Here is a 22,259-nt window from a genome sequence, read left to right as displayed (position 1 = left end):
AGATATCCCTGTAGTCACACAAACATTGTTCCCTCAAAGACTTCCACCAAGACAAAGGAGGCAGACAAAGGAACCTCAGTGTAGGGATCCAGGGCCTGCCATTCCTCAGTGTGCTGGACAGCATGGCTTGTCCCCCATCATACATCCCAGTCTTTTTATCTTCTCCAGGGCCTTCCTCTAGTACAGAATCCAGTCCCTGAAAATGACATTTCCTAGACTTATGCAGCTCTGTTCCAGATCCAGATTTGATCCTTTCATTTAGATGCATCTGTGCAAGTTTGGGAAGGCAGAAGTTAGCTGGGTGTTTCCTCCTGAGGTTTAGCCTGTGCCTGCCACAATCACGTCTCTGAGAAATTAGGCTTTTCCATCACTGTGCCCTAGCATCCCTCACTCTCTTCGTGGGTGTCAAGAGGCAGCCATGTGATGGTGGCAGTAACCTACTCAGTGTGCCACTGATGGTCAATCTCTTTTTTTTTCTTTTTAAGCCCATGCCTGTGGCATATGGAAGTTCCCAGGCTAGGGATCGCATTGGAGCTACAGCTGCCAACCTACACCACAGCAAAGCAGTTCAGGATCTGCAACCTAAACCACAGCTTAAGGCAATGCCAGATTCCTAACCCATGGAGCAGGACTGGAGATCAAACCATCATCCTCACAGACACTATGTTGGGTTCTTAATCCACTGAGCCACAATGGGAACTCGAGGCTAGTTACTCTCTTGGTAGGTAGATAGGCAGTTGCTGCAGCCTGTGCCTAGAATCCATTTCTCCAATACCTAATCTTCTGTATTAAATCCATTACTGCATAAAATACCTGGCCTGCTTCTGTTTGCCTACATCTGGCCCTGACAATACACTTGGATTCCCAAGCAAAGACTAGGATTTCCAATTAGCAATACATACCTTGGGGGAAGGAGTTGACCTCTCAGCACGGATGGTCTAGACAAGAACACAAACTATTCTATTTCCTTGTGTGATATTTGCCATGAAGTGTTATTATTACTGTAAGGGAATGGGATACTCATCAGGACCAATTGGAAAACTCTTAAAATGTCTTTAAGCTCGTACAGCAAAATGTATCTTGTTCTCTTTAAAATGTGTGTTCTTTTGCCATTCTCTTCAGCCTTTTCTGATTCTTCCTACCTACTCATCTCCATCCTTTTCTCATTCGTGCCCTTGTAGTTCCTTGATATTTAACACATTCTTTTACCTAATATCTTCTAATGACATTGCATATTTTCTTGAATAAATCCCCAAATCTATTAGAAACTTCCTAAGAGCATAGATCTTATCGTGTTCAGCATCGAATCCCTAGGGTTTAGCACAATAACTCAAGTGGGGCAAATCCTTAATATACATTTACCTAGTGCATGAATGAATACCCCCTTTCCAGGGTTATTCTATATGGATACCTGACCGTGACTATTAAAGTGTGTATTCTGGTGATCAGAGTGAATAGATTCAGGAAAATACCTCTCCTTGGAGGAATGCCATAAGGAGGCAAATTTCTATCTAGATATAAACTTGTTATAACTGTACTGAAGACCCAGGGAGCTAGGGTTTTTTTTTTTTTTTTTTTTTTTTTTTGCAGAAATGAGGCAATTACTGTAAAAGACATATTATGCAATCATCTTAGTAACCCAGACAGTGCTGTGAGCGCACACTCTGATTATAAAGACAGACAAATTTTGCAAACAAGTGATTTTCCAAGGGATACACACCGTCCCTGCCGTTAATGAGGCAGAGATGGTGTTGCTTGGCCTGATTGTCTTTGCCAAAGAAGAGGCAGCCGAAAATGTGCAGATAACTTAGCAGGTCACAAGCACACTTACCAGTTATCTCATGTAATCCCTTTTTAAGTTCCCAGTTATCACCACCCCACCCCACCCCCCCACCCCTGCCTCATAAATGAGGACCTGCAGCTGCAGGAATGACACTATTAATAACTGGCACAATGGTCCTTGGAGTTGGGTCTTTTAGCTACTAGTTCTGTCCTTCTTCACCGCATCCCCTATTTTCCCAGTCCAGCCAGATGCAGGAAGTGTACCTCAGGGTATCTCAGGTGCACAAAAGGGCAAACATGACCTAGCCCCTCTGCAGAGCTAGGGCTCTGGGCCTGCCCTCGGGGGCCCCTGAGTTCTGGTTGTTCCTCCAGCCACAGCAGTGGTTTGGACTCTTAAAATAGTTTTCCCATAGTTTCAGATCCATCTAGTTCAGATGGTTACTTTCTGATGAAGTGAAAACTTCAAGGACACCATAGTTAAGGTAAAATTCATATTCCTGTCTTCATCTGCACTGAGAACAAGAGTCTGGACCCCAAGAAGAGGCAGTTGGCTTAGCCTTCATGGATCTGTCCTCTCCAAGGATACTGCCTTGCTCTCTGGGTACCTGCTTGAAGGACATTGATGGGTTGCAATGTGGTGATCAGAAGAAGGCCAGGAGAAGAAAAGTGCACAGTCCTCCCCCAGCTTGGACCCCATGTGGGGGCCTTACTCTGTTCTCCATACCCCCACCCTTCATCTCCACCCTGGTGACTCCTTCTCATACCGAAGCAATCCCTAACCCCTGGTGGCCTCCGTCATTGCAGCTCTCTCTCAGAGCACATTCTTGTTTTCCCTCCTGGCCCTATTACAAGTTATAATAATGCATCCGCTTCTTCATTTAGTGTTTAAAGTGTGTGTCCTTGGTTGTTTGTAAGTTTTAATTCAAAAAACTAAACCCCATGATCCCTGCATGGCAGATAGCTGGATCTCAGTAAGTACCTGTTGAATGAATGGATGAATGTATGGCAGCATGAAGTATGGGTGGATAAATGCACAGATGGTTCCTAAGTGATGGATAATTATGGATGTCAAGGCTGGAGAAGAGATGATACAGGGTGATGCCCATGAGAACTGAGGCCCAAATAGAAAGTTTGACTGTATGATTTCTTTATGCCTCATTCTCAGACCCAAATAAAGACCAATTAATGGAAGTTTTAGAAGGAAGATTTTCACACTGAGATTCTACACATGTAAGAGCTATTCAAAAGTAAAATGAACTTCCATAGAAGCAATTATTTCTCTGTTTCCGGAAGTGTTCACGAACCAGCTAGATGATCACCTGCCAGGCATGTTGAGGAGTGAGGAGGTCCCTGCATTAAAAAGGGGGTCAGTCCAGGTGGTACCTGAGGCTCTCTCTCACCCTAAATCTGTGATTCCAGGTGTTTTTCTTTCTGTTGAGCTGGAGGTGTCATTAATTCCCTTGTTCTTTCTTTTTTCTACATATGCTGCTAGCTGATGTGTTCCTCTACTCTGCTTTCTTTCTCTCCTGGAAATACAGATGAGGTCTTATCAGAAAACTTTCTGGACTATAAGAACCGTGGAGTCAATGGTTCTCATCGGGGTCAGATCATCTGGAAGATTGATGCCAGCTCTTACTTTGTGGAACGTAAGTACTTTTCCCACTGCTGTTGCTCTGGATGAAGCAGAATTCAACTGCCTTGTTCTTTGTTGTGTTGCACTGCCTCCACTTAGAAATGTTCCATGTAAAAGACGTAGATAGAATGAGATCCTTAAATGAGTGAGTAGTGAGCTCTACAGCAGTTGGGCAACAGCCACCCCAACCAGCCCATGTCCCTTAACTTACTCCCCGGCCCCTCCAGTGCTTTCCAACTTTGCAACATTTGCCCCTTCTGCGTCCAGTTGTCCAGTTCGGGCTCTGCTTAACCCAGTTCCTCAAGGTTCCTTATTCCCCAGAGTTTTGAGGCAATTCCACACTTTTCCCTGATCTTTGGCTCTGGGCACCGTTCCTCCGGATGGGAATGATACATTGCTACCACCAGTCTGTTTCTTTGATTCCTGGTATCCTGATATTTCTGGATGTATAAACTCATCATCGTGTATCTTATTGAGATATTTTCTAAAACTTTCTTCTACCCTTGAAAGTAAATCATTCTCACAGTTATGGAAGGATTTTTTTCATAGGCCACACACTAGTGCATCTCCCATTGCAGGAGGAAATATCTACACAGGCCTCAAGTTTGCCCTCTGGAGGACTGTGGATTAAAATTTTTACGTGCACAAATTCCTTCCTGTGTCTTCTGGTGCATAGCAAGTTGTTCATTGAATATAACACTTCTGGAAGAAAATGTAATAGTCTCTTGTTCCAGCTGCTTGATTGTCAGAGTAAGATACATGGTCAGGAACCTGAAGTTGTTTATTACCAGTTGACATGTAGCTCAGGAAAACTATCCTCTATCATGTTTTACTCTCATTTTTATTCACTCTCATTTTCATTCACTCAGTAAACATTTTGCAAGACCTACTAAATTCCGAAGACTAGAGATTTAAAGATGAATGTCCCAGGGTCTGCCTTCTAGAAGCCTGTGGTGTCTCTGCTCTGGTAAATGACACAAGTGCCCCCTTTTTTTGCAGTGGCCCGTGCAGAATGGGTAGAGGATCAGTAGGTTTGATACTATCAGATGTAGAGGGTGTGGTCTCTGGCCCTTGACTTGCAGTTAGGCATGATGAGACTCCCAGCTGGAGAGTGCCTTTTTCCTAATACTTACCTCCACGACTCTGGTTATTCTCCTCTCTATCCCATCCTGCACACTGATCCCAGACAAAACATCTTAAACCCCATTCTGCCTACCATCTGCCCCAAAGCCTCATGGCTCTGCTTTCTTACTACATCATCTGAAACCTCCCTGCCCAGCTGCCAAATCCCAACAAATCTCACCCACATCACATAGCCCTACTTCTCCATCCTCCCAGCATGACCTCCTTTGCCCTAGTCATGCCAATATCTTCTCCTGTCCCACAAATAGCATCGTTTATCATAAAGAATATGGGCAGTCTTGATTTGGACATAAAGATGGGCTCTCACTAGTGGTACTTAATGTGACTTCCCAAATGCCAGTAAGAACAAAAATAGATGGAAACTTGCATTCACAATGGATATTAGACATATTCATTGACCGTAGGCCCCAATCTATCCTGGAAACTCTGTGAGAGGCCTTCCTTACTACACACCCATTTTCTCCTTTTGGATTTTAATTAAATGAGAAATAGACATAATTTAGGGTCAGAATATAAAACTGGCTCAAAATGGTGTAGGCATGAACACAACTTGCAATTTTTTTTATCTTTGTAGAGTCAAGGAAATAAGTTTTAAGGATAATATGAAGTCTCATGACTGTGTCATCATTCTGTGTGAACCAGTGTGAAAAGGGGGTTGGGATTTTGTGTAAATTAATCTATCACTAGTGACATTCCTCTTAAGGCAGTTTTCTAAGATTTCTGGGACATATAGAACTTTTTCTGCACATTCAGCTCAAATACAAACCATTTAGCATAATTGTCTTCATCAGCAGCATGAGGACATACTTTAAGTATCATTAGATATTATAAAACCAGCTCTGTAAAATACATAAAATATTGTCATAATAGAGAGAAGGTGTATTCACTCTATACAGTTGGTGAAGTCACCATGTCCTAGAATAAACAAGTGGCTTGCCAAGTCATATTCAGAGTAACTAAAAGTTGGACACCTTAGAAAACTGATATGTTTTAAAGTGTAAACTTGAGAAGATCCCACACCACAGCATATCCATTGGATAAGCGATATCTTGGTGGTTTTGGAAAATGGATGAACGTGAAATTAGAAGGTGATATTTCCATTTTGCAAATATACCAGATGAATGAAGGATATACAGCAAATGTATTATTCTGCACAAATGTAACATAATTTTCAAAAAGTAAAATTTACAGAGACAAAGCTTGAGCTTGCAAATGATTGGAATATTGACTTGGCACACACATAAATCAAATAAATTAAAACACAATAATAATTATAGCTCTAGGAACTCAATGCATTGAAACTGTATATGATAATGCTATAAGAATTTACATTTTTAGGAGTTCTCTTGTGGTGCAGCTGGTTAAGGATCTGGCATTGTCACTGTAGCAGCTCAGGTGTTACCGGTTTGATCCCTAGCCTGGGAACTTCCACATGCTGTGGGCATGGCAAAAAAAAGAATTTGTGGTTTTTTGTTTTGTGTTGTTTTGTTTTGTCTTTTTGCCTTCCCTAGGACCACGTCCCGCGGCATATGCAAGTTCCCAGGCTAGGGGTCTAATCGGAGCTGTAGCCGCCAGCCTACACCACAGCAATGCAGGATCTGACCTGCGTCTGCAACCTACACCACAGCTCACAGCAACACTGGATCCTTAACCCACTGAGCAAGGCCAGGGATCAAACCCACAACCTCATGGTTCCTAGTCGGATTCGTTAACCGCTGCGTCACAATGGGAACTCCAGAATTTACGTTTTTAATGTATAATAATTTGCATTTTCAAAACTGTATGATAGAACAAGTACCAAATTAAGGAATAGGAAGAGATTGGATGTCCAAAATATTCTAATATGGCTATCAAAGCATATGTACATCAATGCATCAAAGATCCTCTTGCTGTAATATAAAATGCAGAATCTAGACTGTAATCCAGAAGGTTAGATAAATTTTTGTTATGAATCAAAAATAAGACTCTTCACAGTCACTACACATTAATAGATATAATAATCTAATTGGTAAATTGTACCTTATTAAAATAAAAATAATTTCATAAACTTTGAACATTGGCTGTATTTTAATCTTGAAGTACAACAGAAAGTCATTCTACCTGGGGCTTACATTAAAAAAATAAATGAGGTATTGTTTTATTTTTTCCATTTTTCTCCATTGTTTTCTGGCCACACCCATAGCATGTGGAGTTCCAAGGCCAGGGACTGAACCTGGACCACAGCAGCAACCTGAGCCACTACATTGTCAAGGCCAGATCCTTAACTCACTGTGCTACAAGAGAACTCTCATTTTTCTCTATTTTTTTCCTTTAATTATTTTATGAGAGTGGAGGTATGTCACTGACTACTAGGAATCTGTTCTAATAGCACATTTCTTTTGGAGTTATGATTCAATTTAGAATTAGGTAATTGCTATTGATTTCTATGCTTTTTTTAAGGTCTGATCGAATCGTGTTTTGAAAGTACCACCAAAGTAGAAACATTCAAAACAAATATTTTATGTGCTCTTCAAGGAGTTACAGGCATGATAAAAAATACAAAAGAAAATAATGCCTGATTCATTTCCTATTCTCTGGCATAATTTCTCCCTGGAGGGTACCTGGCTATTTGACTACAGTAATAATTGCTGTAATTTGAGAGCTATAAAGATGCAAATTTTAACACTGACAAAAGAAAAAAAAAACAGTGAAATTTTAGCTTTACCTATCTTGATAAAATCTTATAATGTTGTAACATTATTATAGCTCAAATGCTATTTTTTTATATTTTGGTTTATTTTTATCAAAGTATAGCTGATTTTACAGTGTTGTGTCAATTTCTTCTGTACAGCATAGTGGCCCAGTCATACATACATACACACACACACATGCGCGCACACACACATGCACGCACACACACACAGTCATATATATATATGCAATCATATATACAGTCATATATATATACCCAGTCATATATATATACATATACATTATTTTTCTCATTCTATCTTCCATCATGTTCTATCCAAGAAATTGGATATGGTTTCCTGTGCTGTACAGTAGGGCCTCCTCACTTATCTGTTCTAGATGTCATCAGGGGCCGCTTTTTTTTTTTTTTTTTTTTTTAATGTGGGAGACATGATGGAAAAGGATTTGGAAACGTGTGCCAAAAGGGGTTGGAGGTTCGCTCTTCTGACAAATGCGGGGAGTGATATAATCTGAGCAGGATGTGAATCTGGAAGTGAACTCCCCATCCATTCCACTTCCCCTTGGCAAATGCTATTTTTTAATATGTGCAGTCGAGCTTTGCAAGCCAGTCTCAAGCCTTCAAAAGGAGGTACCACAGTCCTTCCATGGCACTTCTATCAGGAGTCCTTCAAAATCAGGGCTTGCATAGCCCAGAAGCAAGAGGCAGTAATTCTGTAAGGAAGGCATCTTCGGCCCAGATGTGTTCTGTGCAGCTCCCATTTCCTATTGCTCCCCATGGGTAGCAGGAATAGAGTAGTGGGCCTGGAAGGGACAAATACAGCCAAGAATTTCTCCCAAAGGGACATCCTTCCTCTCCCCACCCTTGGGTCATGCTGTAATTGTGGTCATTCTCACAGCTGTCACGGCACACACCAGGAATTTGCCATCATTTCTGACTACCTGCTTTGCCTTGATTTCCTGCCCACCTCAACACCACCGGTCACCAGGTCCTGCTGCACCACCAGCTCATTCCCTCACTTCCAGATTCACATCCTGGTCAGATTATATCACTCCCCGCATTTGTCAGAAGAGCGAACCTCCAACCCCTTTTGGCACACGTTTCCAAATCCTTTTCCATCATGTCTCCCACATTTAAAAAAAAAAAAAAAAAAAAGCGGCCCCTGATGACACATCACGGCAAATCTAAGCATCTAGTCCTGCTGTAAGTTTTCCATATCATCCCTGGAGCTTAACAAGGTAAAATTTACACAGGTCAGGGGGTGGGATTTGCTTCCTCTCCCCCACACTTAGCAGGTAGCTTCCAGGTGAGAGGCATGTGGGTTCAGGGTCTACCCCAGGGTGGCCCTTGGACTCTAGATTTTGTTCCTTCATCTGTAAAGTGAAGTTACTCTACAGTCCCCACTGGCGACCCCATGAAGGTTGAGAAAGCCCACGTGAAGCGTCAGCTACGTGTCCAGTACAGCAAGCTATGCAGTGTAACGAGAGGGCTTTGGGTGAAGGATTTACGTACATTGCTCCTCTGGAAATGGGCAGTGTGGTGTCTTGATGACAGCTGTGGATTGAATGGCTTATTCTGAGAGTTCTCAGAAATTCTCTGTAAATTCTTTGCAGCCAAAGTTGGAGATTGAAGGCCACTGAAGGAAAATCAAGCTGACTCCCCCTCATTAGCATTTCTGGCCCCTACTTTCTCCTCTCAGGCAATGGGGCAGAGCCAGGACAAGCTCTGTTAGAGCCAGGAGGCTACCCAGGTGGATTCAGACTAGATGCAAGGATCCCATCAGGTCAACAATCCAGATGGTTCAGGTGCCACAGTGTATTGCAATAAACACTTAAGTCACAAGTTCTAAGAAAGTCTATGTGGGGAGACTAAATGCATAACATATCTTATAAGGATCTGATAAGGATCTTATAAGGATCATAATCTTATAAGGATCATAATACTTCACAGGTGTTCCTTTAGAAACAAATATGGCTCCACATAAATATTTTCTTGATAAGGGGCAATTTATTATTATTCTGGCATATTGTTATTATATAATTCCTGGGAGCCATGACTACCCCCATTTTTTACCCAGGTTCACACCATCCTAAAGGTAAAAAACATGGTCAAAATTGCACTCTACAACTATCATAAAGTTACATCAATATCATGTATGCTCTTATGCACAGTTCTTTTTTTTCCCCTCCCCCTCCCCCTTGGCAACCACAAGTCTACTCTCCAAGTCCATGATTGTCTTTTCGGTGGGAAGGCTCATTTGTGCCACATATTAGATTCCAGATACAAGTGATATCATAACGGTATTTGTCTTTCTCTTTCTGACTTACTTCCCTCAGGATGAGAGTCTCTAGTTATATCTATGTTGCTGCAAATGGCATTATTTTGTTCTTTTTATGGCTGAGTAGTATTCCATTGTGCATATATATACCACATCTTCCTAATCCAATCATCTGTCGATGGACATTTGGGTTGTTTCCATGTCTTGGCTATTGTGAATAGTGCTGCAATGAACTTGCAGGTGCATGTGTCTTTTTCAAGTAGAGTTTTGTCCGGATATATTCCCAAGAGTGGGATTGCTGGGTCATATGGTAGTTCTATGTATAGTTTTCCAAGATTCCTCCATACTGTTCTCCATAGTGGTTGTACCAGCTTCCATTCCCACCAACAGTGCAGGAGGGTTCCCTTTTCTCCACACCCCCTCCAGCATTGTTATTTGTAGACTTATTAAAGATGGCCATTCTGACTGGTGTGAGATGGTATCTCATGGTAGTTTTGATTTGCATTTCTCTAATAATCAGGGATGTTGATCATTGTTTCAACTGCTTGTTGGCCATCTGTGAATCTTCCTTGGAGAAATGTCTATTCAGGTCTTTTGCCCATTTTTCCATTGGGTTGTTGGCTTTTTTGCTGTTGAGTTGTATATGTTGTTTGTATATTTTAGAGATGAAGCCCTAGTCAGTTGCATCATTTGAAACTATTTCCTCCCATTCCGTAAGTTGTCTTTTTGGTTTCCTTTGCTGTGCAAAAGCTTGTCAGTTTGATTAGGTCCCATTGGTTTATTTTTGCTTTTATTTCTGTTGCTTTGGGAGACCGACCTGAGAAAACATTTGTAAGGTTGATGTCAGAGAATGTTTTGCCTATGTTCTCTACCAGGAGTTTGATGGTGTCTTGTCTTATATTTAAGAGTTTAGGCCATTTTGAGTTTATTTTGGTGCGTGGTGTGAGGGCGTGTTCTAGTTTCATTGATTTGCATGCAGCTGTCCAGGTTTCCCAGCAATACTTGCTGAAAAGACTGTCTTTTTCCCATTTTATGTTCTTGCCTCCCTTGTCAAAGACTAATTGACCATAGCTGTCTGGGTTTATTTCTGGGTTTTCTATTCTGTTCCATTGGTCTGTATGTCTGTTTTGGTACCAGTACCACACTGTCTTGATTACTGTGGCTTTGTAATAGTGCCTAAGGTCTGGGAGAGTTATGCTTCCTGCTTGGTTTTTGTTCCTCAGGATTGCTTTGGCAATTCTGGGTCTTTTGTGGTTCTATGTAGATTTTTGGATTGTTTGTTCTAGTTCTGTGAAAAATGTCACGGGTAATTTGATTGCATTCAATCTGTAGATTGCTTTGGGTAGTATGGCTATTTTTACAATATTAATTTTTCCAACCCAGGAGCATGGAATACCTTTACATTTCTTTGAATCTTCTTTAATTTTCTTGATTACTGTATTATAGTTCTCAACATATAAGTCTTTTACCTCCTTGGTCAGGTGTTTTCCCAGGTATTTGATTTTTGGGGGTGCAATTTTAAAAAGCATTGTATTTTTGTATTCCTTTCCTAATATTTCATTGTTAGTATACAGAAATGTGACCGATTTCTGAATATTAATCTTATATCCTGCTACTTGCTGAATTTTTTGATCAGTTCAAGTAGTTTTTGGGTTGAGTCCTTAGGGTTTTCTATATATAGTATGTCATCTTCATACAGCAATAGTTTTACCTCTACTCTTCCTATCTGGATGCCTTTTATTTCTTTTGTTTATCTGATTGCTCTGGCTAGGACTTCCAGCACTCTGTTGAATAACTGGTGAGAGTGGACATCCTTGTCTTGTTCCAGATTTTAGTGGGAAGGCTTTCAGCTTTTCTCCATTGAATATTATATTTGCTGTGGGTTTTTCATAAATGGCTTTTATTATGTTAATGTATGTTCCCTCTATACCCACTTTGGTAAGAGTTTTCATCAGGAATGGATGTTGGACTTTGTCAGATGCTTTCTCTGCATCTATTGAGATGCTCATGTGCTTTTTGACTTTTGTTCATATGGTGTATGACGTTGATTGATGCACGGTTCTTAAATCTTGAGAAGACATTATACTGTCCACAGCAATACTCCTAAAATGCATTCTCTTGTTTCACCCCAGTCCTTTAGTCAGGCAACTCCTCTCGCATTTCCCCCTGCCCCCAACTTCTCCATAAACTTAACTTCTGGTTGTAGATCACATTTATGCTGATCTTCTTCCTGTTTCATGCACATTTTGCTTTAAAAGCCTAAATGATATAATCTTGCTACGAGGAAGTTCCTGGAATGATCGAGGAAATAACCTGAGCCACTAAATATCCAATCACTCGCTCCTTAGCAGAACAGAGTGAAATGGCTGAAAGTATTCATGCAGTAATAATGTCTGGGCTTCCAGAGGCCAGCCTAAAGGTGCAGTGGTTTAGATGGAATAGGATCAATGATGCGAGGAGAGTGTATCAGTGGGAGGGCAGTGTTCCAAATGGGAAGACAGGACATAGAAGTGACGGGACGCACAGCAGACTCATCTTCAGTCTACCCAATGTGAGAAGCCAAACTGTTGTGTGCAGCCACCTCTTACCACCTCAAATGGTCCTTCTCATCCGGGCATCATAATCCAGCTTCAGTCCACTGAGATGCCAGTCTCTCAGTTTAAATAACAGACCATACAAAGAATGCTGAAGCCTGGAGTTCCTGTCTTGATGCAGTGGTTAACGAATCCAACTGGGAACCATGAGGTTTTGGGTTTGATCCCTTGCCTTGCTCGGTGGGTTAGGGATCCGGCATTGCCGTGAGCTGTGGTGCAGGTCACAGACGCGGCTCAGATCCCTGCATTGCTGTGGCTGTGGCGTAGGCCGGTGGCTACAGTTCCAATTCAACCCCTAGCCTGGGAACCTCCATATGCCGTGGGAGTGGCCCAAGAAGTGGCAAAAAGCCAAAAAAAAAAAAAAAGAGTTCTGAAGCCTTGAAAACAGCTGGAAAGATACAAGTAAATCATTCAATTCAGATTTGAATACAGATAATGCTGACTTCTAGCTGGACGTGTGTCCAATTCTCTCAATGAGATAAAAGCTCTTAACACAAGTAAATCAAGGCCCTATTAACCCAAATGGAGACTTTTCTAGATTAACCTTGAGTTGCTGGTTCATTAAGAGCACATACAGACGCACTTGCCTCTCTGAACCCTACAGGGCTGGAGGCCTTCTGGGGACTGTGCTGGTCTCCAGGGGCTCGGATCTAGAATTGAAGTCTTGCCCCTGCCCCACTGAGGATGCCCCGTCCCAGGACGGGGGACAGCATGCACTTCTTCCTGTGTCCTGTGTCAGTGAGGGAGAGCACCCAACCTGGCTTTGGGGCCCAGAGTTGATCGTCACCCATGGATAAGAAGAGCCAGTAGGTGGACTTGGCCAATGGAAAGAAAGACTAGCACTTGCACTGGGGACCCAGTATATAGAGGGAGAATTCTAGGCAAGGTACAGCACCTGAAAGACATGAGGGAATGAGGAGTTGAAAGCCGAGGATGAAATCCTGAGAAGGATAGGAAGTGGAGGAAAGGGAAGAAAAAGCAGTGGAAGTGGAGAAAGAGAGAGCATTGGGTATGAGGATTAAATACGGCCACAAATTCCTTGATATCCCTCTCATCAAGAGGTCGGGCCTATGTCCCCTGGACGCAGGAGGGCTCTGTGACCCTGCACTGGTTTCCATGCTGAGGGGATGTTCTGTCAGCCTCCAGGCCTGGGCTTTCAGAAACAGGTAGCTCCCACTTCCTATCTCTAGAACACTTACTGTTGGAGCCCGAGACAGCTGTGCTTTCGTGGTGGCCAGGTGAAAGTTTGCATCGAGACAGCTGCGCCAGCTGTTCCCACCAATGACAGCAGAGGGCCAGCACAGCTGTTACCCATGGTAACAGCATGCAAGGCCCCAAAGGAGAGCTCCCCAGCTGAGCTTAGTCACCCCACACAACTTTGAGAGATGATTGAATACAGAGCTTGGGGTGTTTTTTATAAATTTTATTGGAGTATAGGTGACTTACACTGTTGTGTTAGTTTCAAGTGTACAGAAAGTGAATCAGCCATGCATATATCTATATACCCATTCTTCAGATTTTTCCCCCACACAGGCTGTCACAGAGTATTGAGTAGATTTCCCCGAGCTGTATGCCAGGTCCTGGAAACTGATCAGTTTTGTGTGGAGTATGTGTCTATGCCAATCCCAACCTCCCCATCCATCCCTCCTCCCACTGTTTCCTCTTTGGCAACCATAAGTTTGGCTTTGAAATCTTTACGTCAATACAGAGCTGTTCTGAGCCATTACATCTTGGGTTCAATTGTGCAGTGTCACTAGTAACCATAGCTCAGGGAACCCAGAGGTACAGGGTCGTGGAAGTCAAAGAAGGGAGACTCAACCTGGCGAGTGTCATCCGAGGACTGAGACATGATCTAGAATCCAGGGTGGAGGGTCCCCATGTGGGTGACGTTTGCCAAAAAAAAAAAAAAATGAGCAGATGAGAAAGACTACAGGCTGAAGAGTAGGATCTGGGGCCCTGAAGGTCCCTAGTCCTAGAAACCTCTTAGTCCTGATCACCCCCAACCCCCAGTTAATCCATGATAGAGAAGAGGCAAAACGGATGAAGCTTCTTCCAGGATGTGTGGCTGCGAGAGGCAGCATGAAGCATAGGTTGGAGAAGGGCTTCAACTCGTGTCAGGACTAAGTGGAGTGCGCTGTCCACATAAGAATGTTCCCTCATTTAGCATTTACTGGCATCCACCTCTTGGCAAGGATCTTCCATCCTTTATTTTATGCTGATGAGAGCACCATGGGGTGGGTACCTTCACCATTGCATTTGAGGAGAGAGCTGAGTCTCGGAGACACGGTAGCTTATGTGGCAGGCAGCCAAGCTGGGATTTGAACTGGGGCTGCTCATGCTCATCAGCATCAGGGCCGTGTCTCTGGGAATGTTAGAGCTGCAGGACACAGAAGGGATGTTGTTTTTTATTATTAAAGTATAGTTGATTTACAGCGTTTGCCAATTTCTGCTGCACAGCATAGTGGCCCAGTCATACACACACACATTCTTTTTTCCATGCTATCTTCCGTCATATTCTATCCCAAGAGACTGGATATACTTCCCTGTGCTGTACAGTAGGACCTCATTGCTTATCCATTCTAAATGGAATAGTTTGCATCTACCAACAAATTCAGACATAGAGAACAGACTTGTGGTTGCTGGGGGTAGGGGAGGAGGGAGTGGGATGGACAGGGAGTTTGGGGTCGGTAGGTGCAAACGATTATATATAGAATAGATGAGCAAAGAAGGGATGTTTGATAGAACTGAAGCCCATGAGGAGTTGGCAGGAGCAAGAGGCAGAGAAGAGTTAAGGAGTCCAGCCTGTCCTGGAAGCCCTTGACCTACTACTTCTGGTGGAGCGTGTGGGTGGGACGGGATGGGGAATGAGAGAGAGGAGAGGGAGTAACCAGCTGTGCTGACTGCTCTGCAGGGCCTCTCTTCCTAACCAGAGTGGAAAGAAGAAGGAACAGGAGGAACTCAGGAGTGATTTTCACCTATACAAACATAGAGTCAAATTATAAGCCTACCAAACAGATTCTCTCTGTCCTTCTCAAAGCCACTCTATACACAGAATGGATCTCTTTTACTCTAAATCACAGCCACATGGTGCTAGAACCCACCAGGGCTACAAGGCCCTCCAATATGTCTGCCTCCAGAGAGGGCTTCAACGAGATAAGGACAGAGTATTATGCCCATTTTAATCTCCACTGGACAAGGACAACAGTTTTCTCATAAAGGCTTGTGGCAGACCAGGGCAAACTGGCAGGAGCGTATGTGGGGCAGACAAGGGAAACTGACCTAACTAAGACGCTATGTCTGGACCTGCAGCCAGGTGTCTGAAGGGCATGGCAAGCTCATTACCGTAATGTCCAATTAGACAGACACAGCAGATGGGCATGAAGTGGCTGCAGCCATCCCAGGAGAGTGGCCTGTGCTTGCCCCTGGGGAATCTGGGCATGGCTTATAAGATCCCACCCATGGGCTGTCCTTTGGGGTAAAGCTGCTGTCCTGAATAGAGGAATAAAAGTAATAGCAGCAACTAAGTATATTCAAGCTTTCTTATGTGCCAGGTACCACACTGAGCATCCCAGAACTCCTGCCCTATTTAATCTTCCTGAAAACCTTAGGTGGCAGATTTTTTTTTCCCTTTTTTTTTTTTTAATAAGGAATCTGAGGTGCAGGAAGATAATGCAGATGCTCAAGATTCACAAATAAAAACAAATGGTGGGGAAGGACCTGGACCCCGGCAGTTTCCCCTCTGAGCCTAGTCTTTTTGCCGCCATGATGTCCTGAGAAGACTGAAGGTGGCCAGAAGGACCCCCACCACTAAGGCGGAGGTCAGGGGCAGAGCTGTGGTCCTGTGGAAGGCGGGGGCCAGGAGATACACTGCATAAAGCTCTGAAGTTGGAGTCAGTCCTGGGGGCTTACCTCCCAGAGTGACTGGCAGGAAATTTGGGGGGCATCCAATGGGAACCCAGTTGTCACGGGGCTAGAAAATCCTTGACGAGAGGAAGGAACACCAAGACGGTGAACATGGTACCTTCCTCCCTCTAGATGATTCTGAGTGGGGAGCTCCATAGACTCCACCATAAAAATCCGTAGAGAGGAGTTCCCACTACGGCCCAGCAGATTAGGGATCCAGCATTGTCTCTGGTGGTGCAGGATTGATCCCCAGCCTAGTGTGTGGGTTAAAAGAACCCGTATTGCTGCAGCTGTGGTGTAGGTCACAGCTATGGCTCAGATTCAGTCTCTGGCCAAGGAACTTTCACATGCCACATGTGCAACCATAAAAACTAACTAAATAAAAAAATCTGTATAGAAAGTCAAACTAGAAGACAGAGGCTATCCAAGTTTTCAATCACATGAATTCAGAATCTCCTCCATTTCAGTGTGTGTGTCATTGGTGTGTGGCTCCCATGTGTGTACACATTTTTGAAAGCATTACTTACTCCCTGCAGAAATTTTGAGGAAAGTATCAAATGTTGTCTGTCGTTTCAGAAAAGAATAACATTTTTAAAGATTTTGTTGTCATTGGTAGCATCTCCTCTTAGAGGGGCTTAATGACTATGTGTTCAGTTAAGGAATGAATGAAGTAAGCTAGTGCTCAGGATGCCTGTGCAGGAAGCAGAAGACCTGTGCTCAAGGACAGCAACTGTTCTGTCTTATCTTGCCCTCCACCCCCACCCCATGGCCCATGAGCTGTTGGGACAAAAAGACAGGGAAGCACAAGTGGAGGTTGGAAGCAGCTGGTCCGTGGTCAGACACGTGGTAGGAGGGTACCGCAAAGAGATAGAGTCAGCTGACATGTCCAGCCCTGGAACAGGGAGGCGGCAGAGAGGTACCACCTTTTAAAGCAGAGGCCTCTGCCCTCTAGCGATCACGGCCCAGTCCACACCAGGAAGCTGATCCGGCTCACACAGCAACATCTCCTCTTCCCTTGATTTGGACCTGGGAAGTAGATGCTAGAAGAGCAGTGGGAGGGGGCGATTTTCCCTTTTTCCACTTCATTCTCAACTTCCACTTCTCCCTTTTGACCCCCCGAGCCTTTCAGCCGAGTTCACTGTCATGGGCCGCTGCAGGACAGAGACCCACAGAGGTCAAGGAGGTATTGCCTGCAAACCATGTGTGTCTTCCTAGACACTTGTCACTGCCCCCCCCCCCAGCACCCACCTGGGGCCAGTTCAGAGGTCATCAACCATGGGCCACTGACATCAGCCAAGATAGTTCTCTAGTCAACCCTAAGACTACTTTCAAGTGATGCCAGCTATACTGTCCACGCCAGCTTTGGACAGCCAGGAAAGAGTTCAGAGTCCAGTAATTTCAAAATGTACAAATTCCCAGGTATCATGCCTGATCAAAATTTCAGAGTTGGTGTCATATCCAAGAATACTGCAAAACCCACTAATCGCTGCAAAATCTAGAAAATGTGAGCAATTCCTCATCTATTGCTGCAGTTGCTAATCTAAGCTCTGTTTCCCACTTTCCAATCAAAACTAGAGACTGTACCACCTGGTCTGTATTTAGACCCATGTTGTTCTTGCCAGCTGTTACCTGAGGGAAGAGGGCAGAGCCAAAGAGGAAAGGAAAAAGCAGCTAATTGTCTTTAACCTTCACCAGAATGAAGCCCAGTCTTCCCAGGTTGCTCAAGGCCTATGAGCTTAACATCCAAACCAGAGAACTAGTCTTATAAGGAAGGAATTGTGTCTTATGTCTCCCATCTCCTTGGGAAAAATACAATTCTAAGTACTACACCCTGTACCATAGAATGATATGTATGGAACGCTCCTATTTTTACACAAAGTCTAGAAATTTGGAGCTGTGGGTTTTAAAGCCTTTTCATGGGACTCCTATTCCTTATATTTAAAACCTCTCAATCTCTTTCCCTCCCTCCATGCTTAGTTAGTTACCCCTGAAAAAAAGAGACTTACTTTACAGTGTGATTTTTTTTAGTAATGCAAATTTCTATTGAAAACTAAACCATTCAGGCCTGAGCTTTTAACAAAGGAAAAGATAAATAGTACGAAAAAAATTTAAAGAATATGAAATATTTTTCAGAGGGGGAAGAATAGATTATGTCAAACTTTAAAAAATAACAATAGGAGTTCCCATTTTGGCTCAGCAGGTTACGGACCTGACATAATGTTCATGAAGATGCAGATTTGATCCCTGGCCTCACTCAGTGGGTTAAGGATATGGCATTTCTGCAAGTTATGGCATAGGTCACAGATGTGGATCAGATATGGTGTGCCATGGCTGTGGTGTAGGCCTGCAGCTGCAGCTGTAATTCAACCCCTAGCCCAGGAACTTCCATATTCCACAGGTGCAGCCACAAAAGGAAAAACAAATAAGAATGGGAGTTCTGTGGTGGCTCAGTGGGTTAAGGATCTGGTGGTGTCACTGCTGTGGCGTGGGTTCAGTCCCTAGCCCAGGCATTTCTACATGCCATGGGTGTGGCCAAAAATTTTTTTAAACTAAAGTTTAATTTTTTTAATTAATAGAGAAATGGTAAAAAGAGTATGGGAACATAGAAAAGAAATAATAGTCAAAATAATCTACAATCTACAATAATCTACAATCTACAATTTAGACTTCACTTTTTCTACGAGTGTAATCATAGGCAGTTTCCAAATTGGAGAAAAACAGAGGCAAACTCGATATAAAAAACACATGAAACCATTAGGACTCGTTAAATGGAAGTTCTGGGTACTTGACGCAGACGCAGTGATGACAGTGACCTTGCAGCAGTAAAAGCAAATTCTTACAAAAGCTGAAAAGCTGATCTTGAAAGAAGACCCAGCCAGCACTCAGAGATGGAGATGGACGAGACTGCCTTCTGTTTCCAGGCTCCAGCTCTGCTCCTGGCTGGACCTCCCCTGGAGTTTCTGGCCGGCCTCACATCCCCTGCGGTGCCCTCTGTTGGCAGGTCCCTGCTGGCCAAGTGAAGACTAGCAAGAGCAGCATTCTTAGACGGAGACTGGTCAGCATCCTTAGACTGAGGCTGGACAGGAGGCAAGCAAGGGACTCAGACCTCACCAAAGGGATTGGGAAAGGTGTTCTGAGACCCTTTGTATAAAGTACAGGAAGAAAAAGTGAAGCTTTTAGGAAGCGCCAAGCTGTCAGTAGGCACCAAGCTAAACAGAGTGCATGATGGGAAGAATTTCATCAAGCCTGGTTCCTGCCGCCGAGAAGAAGGGTAGAATTCAGCAAGTGGAAGAGAATCAGTACCACCTCCCACATAAGCAAGAGCCTGAATTTGGTGTTGAGGGTCTTCTATCACCTCTTAACACCTCCGCAGTTTCCTCCAGGACATGGTCATCAAACATGGACTCATCTCTGAGGCCTACTCTGAAAAACGCTGAAATAGGCAGTCGGGCCAAGTGGCCTGCATATTCTAGACAAATAGGGGTGGAGCCCCTGCCAGCTGATCAAAGGCAGCACCATTAACCTGCATTAATATTTCTGGGCTTTACAGGCCTTGGTGCCTCATTCATCACTTTTTTCTCTAACAGACCTGACCCGAACCTGCCCCATCACAGCATCTCAGTGTCTGCAGACTCCTCCTGGCCAAATAGTCAAGATCAATGCCTCTGCTCAGCATGGGTTTTTCCCAAGAGGCAGCAATTCCAGTAAACACCAAACCTGCAAGTGTTTTTTGTTTTTTTCCATGAAACCCACACCAATGGAATGCAGTGTCCCTTTTCAGGAAAGGAACTTGCTCTCTGTAAAGGCTGGATTGGGGGCGGCTTGGGGAGTGATCCCTGAGAGAGACCCAGCATCCCACTACTGTGTCTTAGGTCAGAACTGTTAACCTGAAACAAGCAGAGGCCAGATATTACTCTAGCAAAGATGAGTTTACTTGAGATTACAAAAATTGCAATTCAGTGTTGCAGCCACCCACAGTGAGCCACTCGCAAGTCCACCCCGCAGTAAAAAAAAGGAGAACAATGCTATGGAGAGGAAAAGGAAGGTGGGAAGGCTATAGTAAACAGAGCCCATGGCAGTTCATTGGCTGAGTCCTTGCCAGGAAAGAAGTCCCTCTTCTTCCTGTTGGGCTCAGCTATGGCTGCAGGGTGTGAGAGCTCCCCCTTCTGGTCTCCCAACTCTATTTGAGATTTCTGTTTAATTAAGTTTTTTTTTTTATTTTTTAGTCCTGTTGATTTATAGTTGATTTACAATGTTATGATAATGTTTGCTGTACAGCAGAGTGATTTAATTATACATATACACACACATTATCCCACATAGATTCTCCCAGAATATTGGGTAGAGTTCCCTGTGCTGTACAGCAGGACCTGGTTGGCCAGTCATTCCATATACGTCAGTGTGCATACTCAATCTCAGACCCCCAGTCCATCCCTCCCCCCATCTGTCTCCTTTGGTAACCGTACGTTTGTTTTCAAAGTCTAAGAGTCTGTTTCTGTTCTGCAAATAAGTTCATTTTTATCCTTTTTTTGATTCCACATATAAGTGATATTATATGATGTTTGTCTTTCTCTGACTTTCTTTGCTTGGTATGATAATCTCTAGGTCCACCCATGTTGCTCCAAATGACATTATTTTATTCTTGTTTATTGCTGAGTAATTAATCTTTTATAGAATTAACTGCAACTGGGAAAAGCAGGAGCCAATTCAATATGCAGCATGCCAGATGGCCTGGCATTTTATATGTGCTTTGAGTTACCAGGTCTTATGTGCCAGGAAGCCCAAACGGTGGGTGGGTTCTCCTGAGGCCGAGAGCCGCCCGTCTGAGTGTTCCTAGTGGGCAAGATTCTCCCCACAGAAAACTACGGTCATTCAGCCCCATCTGCAGCTGACCGTCTTAGTCCTGACTGCGCATCAAATTGTGAGAAACACAATGTTATCTCCTAGAAAATAAGGCAAAATTGGTCAGGGAGCGAAGAAAGGGACCCTGAGAGGCGAGGGAAAGCTGAGTAAGGGCAGCTTCCCCACCAGAATGGACTCCTGGACTTCTTGCCAAGGAAGCCCAACCCTGAAGATTTCACCTTGTCACATAGCCCATCGAGAAGACTAAAACATGTTGCCTGTGTCACCTAACTCTGGGAGGGCCATTTTCACAGACTTCTTTGTGAGCAGAGACCCTGTTAAATCAAGTCTCAGGAATATCTGGGGACCACATATCAGAAATTGTACTGATCTCCCTTGTACTAACAGCCCTGAGATCTGTGCATAGTCGGGGATGTACCCAGTTAGCCCAAAGGGTCCCCTCCTGAATAGGCATGGGTTTGAACTCTGCCTTGCTTTACCATGACATTGAATTGTACCTCAGGCCCCAGGTGCATGAAACCTGCTCATCAGTTAGATCTAAAACAGCCACCTGACGTTCATTTGTGGCTCTCACTTTGATGCAGTTTTTTTTAAGAGTTGACTCACAGATTGTGTTAATCTCAGGCATACAGCAAAGTAAATCAGTTATACATGTACCCATTCCTTTTCAGATTCTTTTCCCAAACAAGATACTACACAGCACTGAGTAAATTTCCCTGTGCTGTGCAGTAGGTCCCCGTTACCTACCTATTCTATATATGGTAGTGTATGTATATCAATCTCAACCTGTAATTTATCCCCACCCCACCCCAACCACATTCCCCCTCTGCTAAACCTAAGTTCGTTTTTGAAGTCTTTGAGTCTCTGTTTTGTAAGTTCAAATGTATCATTTATATTCCACATATTAGTGATCTCATAAGATGTTTGTCTTTCTCTGACTTCACTTAGTACGATCATTTCTAGGTCCATCTATGTTACTGCAAATGACATTATCTCATGCTTTTTATGGCTGAATAATACTCCATTGTATATACGTACCACATCTTTATCCAGTCTTCTGTTGATAAACATGTTGGTGGCTTCCATATCTTGGCCATTGTATGTAGTGCTGCAGTGAACATTGAGGTGCATGTTTCTTTTCAAATTACGGTTTTCTCCAGATAGATGCCCAGGAGGGGGTTACTAGATCATGTGGTAGTTCTGTTTCTAGTTTCCTGAGGAACCGCCATACTGCTTCCCATAGGGGTTGCATTACATTTCCCATGCCAGCTTACATTCCCTGCAACAGAGTAGGAGGGTTCCCTTTTCTCTGAACCCTTTCCAGCATTTATTTGATGATGGCCGTTCTTACTGGTTTGAGGTGATAACCTCATT

The 22,259-nt window shown here is 43.6% G+C and overlaps 1 protein-coding gene across 12 annotated transcripts in view; it reads left to right on the top strand.

Annotated features, from left to right (window-relative positions):
- HECW1 (HECT, C2 and WW domain containing E3 ubiquitin protein ligase 1) overlaps window positions 1-22,259 on the top strand; it is a 405,784-nt gene that overhangs the window by 206,263 nt on the left and 177,262 nt on the right. For all 12 annotated transcript variants that reach the window (XM_085005939.1, XM_021079146.2, XM_021079149.2 and 9 more), the window contains one exon: window positions 3,321-3,428. In XM_085005939.1, coding sequence (XP_084862065.1) covers window positions 3,321-3,428 — 108 coding nt within the window. The remainder of the gene's footprint in view (window positions 1-3,320; window positions 3,429-22,259) is intronic.

This window comes from Sus scrofa, chromosome 18, assembly GCF_054392235.1.
Source record: "Sus scrofa isolate SSC_HxYL_T2T_F1_AM1 chromosome 18, Sscrofa_HxYL_maternal_Yorkshire_Landrace_v2.0, whole genome shotgun sequence".
Classification (NCBI taxonomy): domain Eukaryota; kingdom Metazoa; phylum Chordata; class Mammalia; order Artiodactyla; family Suidae; genus Sus; species Sus scrofa.
The sequence above is the reverse complement of the archived record's forward strand: the minus strand, read 5'-3'. Positions and strand labels throughout refer to the sequence as shown.